Source organism: Triticum urartu, chromosome 6A (assembly GCF_056163025.1).
Source record: "Triticum urartu cultivar PI428250 chromosome 6A, HENAU_Tu73, whole genome shotgun sequence".
NCBI classification, from domain to species: Eukaryota; Viridiplantae; Streptophyta; class Magnoliopsida; order Poales; family Poaceae; genus Triticum; species Triticum urartu.
In genome coordinates, this window is record NC_141878.1 from 87,835,198 (window position 1) to 87,840,232 (window position 5,035).

General features: G+C 42.7%; 1 protein-coding gene across 1 annotated transcript; it reads right to left on the bottom strand.

Annotated features, from left to right (window-relative positions):
• Positions 1-252: 252 nt before the first annotated feature.
• LOC125513742 (putative protein phosphatase 2C 55) lies at positions 253-3,245 on the bottom strand. The gene is made up of 4 exons (XM_048678931.2): positions 2,699-3,245; positions 1,609-1,930; positions 1,257-1,406; positions 253-808 (listed from the first exon to the last, which is right to left on the bottom strand). Exons 1-4 carry the CDS (start codon positions 3,082-3,084, stop codon positions 512-514), a joined length of 1,155 nt encoding a protein of 384 aa, XP_048534888.1. The 5' UTR covers positions 3,085-3,245; the 3' UTR covers positions 253-511.
• Positions 3,246-5,035: the final 1,790 nt, after the last annotated feature.

A 5,035-nucleotide genomic window follows, 5' to 3' on the forward strand; every position in this document is an offset into this window, starting at 1 on the left:
AAGGCATAGAACACAGCAGGGGTGGTTACCTAGTTATCGAAGACGTTGATGATGCTGAAACACACACTGGCAAACAATCGGCCTCTCCATTGCTTGTATGTTATAAGCTGTGTTCCATGGGCCGCAGCTTGTTCTCTTTCAGTCTTCCTGTCAGTTTTGCAGACAACTGGAGGAAGCACCAGAATTTTGGTTCCTCCCCTTCACTGCCGCAGGAATCCCCGCAAAACATCTGCGCTTGAAGTACGCACTTAGTGACCAAAGCAAAATGCTTTGAATTTGCCGTGTTTGAATCCGTTCTGTGCTTCTTTCAGTACATAATTAAAAACTGTCCACGGTTCTCTACAGCTACTGTACTCATCCAGAGGAGATACTTACAAATCATCCAGCTTCTTTACAAGTCTGGTAGAAAAAAAAAGCAGAGCCTCATAAGGCTGTAGTGGGTATTTACAGGACAAAAAGGGGAGGCACACGCCTCGGTCTAGATATTCAGCAGTCTTCTTCTAACCCACTGCTACGAGTTGCCAAAGGCAGTTACGTACGAGACCACGACGGTGATGTCGTCCAGCTTCCCGCCGTAGTACCGGTACCCAGCGTCTTGGGCCGCGGTCGAAAACGGCGTCGGCCTGTTCTTGTCCTGTGCCCGCTGGCGTGCGAGTGCCGCTATCTTCTGGGCTGTTACTTGAGGATCCAGGCCAGCTCTGGTTGCGTGGACCACTACAGCTGTTATATCGTTGTTGTACAAGTTATCGAACAACCCATCTGTTCCAGCGACAATTACATCACCAGACGCGACGGGTACCTTGAAGACCTGAGTATACAGGCACAGCAGGCAAAACAACATGGGTATTAACAAGGACTACAATTTGCAGTATGTGACGATTGCTAGACTGGATACATGTGCCCATATGTTTTAAGAGATGGATATTAACAAGGACTAAAATTCTACAAACCATGTGTCGCAGAATTATACTACATGTGCTCATATGTTTTAAGAGATGGATACAGAATGGAGTATAATTCTGCGACACGTGGATTATAGAATTCCTAATCTACATGGCTATTATATATGCATTTGTTTCACCTGGGAGTACTAGTATAATCCATTGGCACAAAGGCTTCTTTTACTAGAACATAAAACTATGGTTTTCATTAAAAAAAATAGGCACAAGCCGTGAATATTTGTTAACGACCAAATTGTGTCCATATACACTGGTTACTACAAAAACAAAAGCGTTATCAGCAGTATATGAGCATACCTGTGCAGCATTAGGCAAGTCACTCGAGTTGCCACTCTGAAGTTGGTAGGAGAAATTGAAATCATGTTGTTGTACAGGTGACCTACACAATGTGCAGCCATCTCGGATGACTATAAAGCCACTGTCACCAAGATTAATTGCTTGTATTCCCTGAAACAATGTACAACCAAATCCGAAATCGTGATAAACTATCTAAGAACTGAACAAGTTAAACACTCAGGTCAGTTTTGTGGCATTATATCATCAACAAAGAATGGTGGTCAACTTTTAGCTTCTCTTACTGATGCCAAAGCCATAGACAAGGAAACATGTAATCATGTCACAGCAAAAATAAACAAGATTAGTAACCAACCTGATTTGTTAAAGCAATGATACATGCGGTCGATGAACCCGGCACTGTTGTGCTACTATGGGCCTTCTCTAGTACCCTTGTAAGATCAATTGAATCTTTTGGCTCTTCTTCTATTGCGGTTACTGCATTAGACATAATATCTCTAGCATATTGACCTGCATCAATACCGTAGCTTGCCCAACCACCAACGCCATCAGCTATGCCTATAGCCTGTTCATCCCAAATAAAATGTGCATCCTCACCACCAGTTTCTTCCTTATCCGGATGTGGTAGATAACATACCCCTGAAACAAGCTTCAAGGACCTATCTCCTAACATAGTCCTGAAATAGTGATCGATGTTTTAGAATAATCTAAGCAGATATATACAGTCATAAAAATCATAACAATGCATATGAGAAGTGCCATGATGCAGTGCTTAAGCACAACACCCGAGCAGGGCACATGACTCTGTGTCAAGACTCGTGACATAGGTGGTCGAGGGAAGCAACCTCTATCTCCAGGAGTTAAAATATCTAAACTTCCTAATTTGATTGAACTGTGATACCTATCCCTTAATTGCAACTGTATCCTGCTTTTGCAATCTGTGCACCCTTGGTGGCCCACTTGGGGCTGTAAATGACATTACATACCCCACATGACAACAACTATTCTGATTTTCTTTCTTTTGAGGAGAGTTTCTTCACTAGCAGACTTTTTTCTCTCACCAATCTCTACCAACTTATCATATTTCCGTACGGCCCATTAAAAACCTATGAGCATGGATTCCCAATGACTATTAGTTATCTAGATAGATGAACAAGACCTCCAATCCATGCCCCAGTGCCAAATTTTATCAGAAAAGTGTAACAACTGTTGAGTTTTGACATAATTAGTATTCTTAGAACAACTGGAATCATAATGCACACAATGAGAAGACAATGATCATGGACTGGGCATCTGCTAAAACCCCAACAGTGAGAACCTCATTTGAGCTAATTTGAAATTGAAAATGTACTCACTAAGCTAACATACGCCGATTGCGAAATTAAACGGGTAGATACACAAGAGGAAACATACTTAAACAGCTAGATACACAAGAGGAAACATACTTATCTGAGGTGCCTACGGACTTCTCAGGCGGCGAGACATCCGCCTCACGGGCGGCCGGGCTGAAGGACACCTCTTCCGGGGCGGCACCGGTGGCGAAGGAGCGCCCGCCGCCGACGAGCAGCTGCTCCACCAGCAGGCCCGGCCTGGGCACGCTGCTCGCGGCGCACCGGAACCACCAGGACCCGCCGCCGCCGCCCGCCGCGGGACCTCCCCAGATCCCCAGGAACCCGGCCGCGTCCCTCCCCTGCAATCCGCGCGCGGGAGACAGCAGGGCCCCGCCCATGCCCGGCAGCGCGGCGGAGGACGCGGCCCTCGGCGCGCCGGCGCCGGCGGCTCCCCGGAGCAGCCACGCGGCCGCGCGCCGAAGCGCGATCGCCGGGGACATCCCGCCGCGGCGCCCCTGCTGCGCCCGATAAGCTGCCGGAGAGACGCTCCGGCGAAGGTGGTGGAAACCCTAGGGTGCGGGGGAGGGAGGGACAAGGATGAGATGCCCTGCCGTGCCGGGGCAGAAGGATGCAGCAGTTTTTCAACGCGGTTTTTTTTTTCCACCAGCTATGGGAAGGAGCGTTCATTCTGTAAAGAATATACGATGCAAAATCTTATGCGGTCTCTGTAGAATTGATCAGTGGTTGCGGCTGATTCCAGTATAAATCTGGACCGTTGTCCTGCAAAAAATTGTTTGTCTGCTTTTTTATAATTTATTATCAAGCTTGCCGTCTGATGCCTGTAAAATGTCTGAATGTTAATATTTAATGCTCGTTAAATCATAAAAATGGTTGAAATAAACATTTGTTCGATCATGAAGGATCGTTTTAATGAATGATTTCATTCGGTAGAGCAAAGCACCAGCGTGACCCTCAATGGGCAATGGCTCGACATGCCAGTTGATGGGTCTTCTCCTACTTTATCTTTATTGCCAAACAAAAGACTCGGTTAATTGGTTTTTGCAACACAAATTGCCACCAACAAAAGATTACAGAAATGACAGAGAAGCATATATTTACATTTGTCATACTCTAATTTATAAATTTGTCATGCTATACTTTAGAAAATTGTCATCCATCAATATAAAAAGAAGTTGTAGAACAACGAAAAAATTTCATGGTCTATACATAATAAAAATGCCATTGTCAAAATAATTAAATTGCCAACAATAAAATGACCAAGGTCTAATTAACAAAAAATTCATGGTCAAACTGAAAAAACTGCCATGGTCTAAATAATGAAATTGCCATGCTACCTACAAAAAACAACCATGGTCTCAATAATTAAATTGCCATGGTACCTACAATATAGAACTATCAAGGTGTGATTAATAAATTTCCATGGTCTAATTGAAAAACTTGTCATGGTTTAAATAATGAAATAGCCATGCTAACTACAAAAAAATACCATGCTATAATTAATAAAATTGTGATGGTCTAAATAATATAATTGCCAAGCTACCTGTGCTAAAATTACACATGGCAAGTTTAGAACATTTTATCCTCTAAAAAACATGACAACTTTTGGGAATTGTGATGGGCACATGGAAAAAATTATAAACTTGCACATGACAAGTTTAGAAAATTGCTCTCTACAAAATGTGGCGAATTTCGGAATTAGTGATGGACACATGGCAAGAAATAGGAATTTTTATTCTTTCAAAGATGAATAAATTTTGGAATATCAGGAAGAAAAAATCACACAAAAATTTCAAATGAAAAAACAAATTCATAAAAAATTTAGCTTCAAAATATATAGCAAGTTAAATCATACGTGCTCAAAATCCACTTCCAATTCAAGTGTCAGCTCGTTTGTACTTCCTTTAGAATGTCGTAAGTTCAAGCCACCCCTACGCATGGCAGATTTTTTTTTTATAAACTTGAATGTGTGGGTGAGGCTGAGAGAAGAGGACCGGGGAGAATAAAGGAAGGGACGTTCGCGCTAGCAGTTGGTTAAGCAAACGATCCGAAAAACTGACGTGGCATCAGCCTTGCATCGTGATTCATGCCAGGAGATCGAACGGCAACCAAAGCGTTCCCTGGGAGGGACGAAAAAAATAACATCAAGTAAATAACATTTCCTCAAAAAAGTTGGGCATGTAAAGACCAACGAGCCAGATTTATGAGTCCTTGAGCAATATGATACAATATATTTCAGTATAGTTTACTAAGAAATGGTTTATTTTCTAAGTCTACTAGGGTAGTTTAGTTTCAGATTTTTGAATAGTTCTTTGTAAGATCTTGATATACAATTGAATTTCTCGCACGACGGTGAAAGAACATGCGGTGCCCCCATGTTTGGTTTTGGTAATTGATGACAATCTCTATGTACTAATGGTTGCCTTGAGTTAT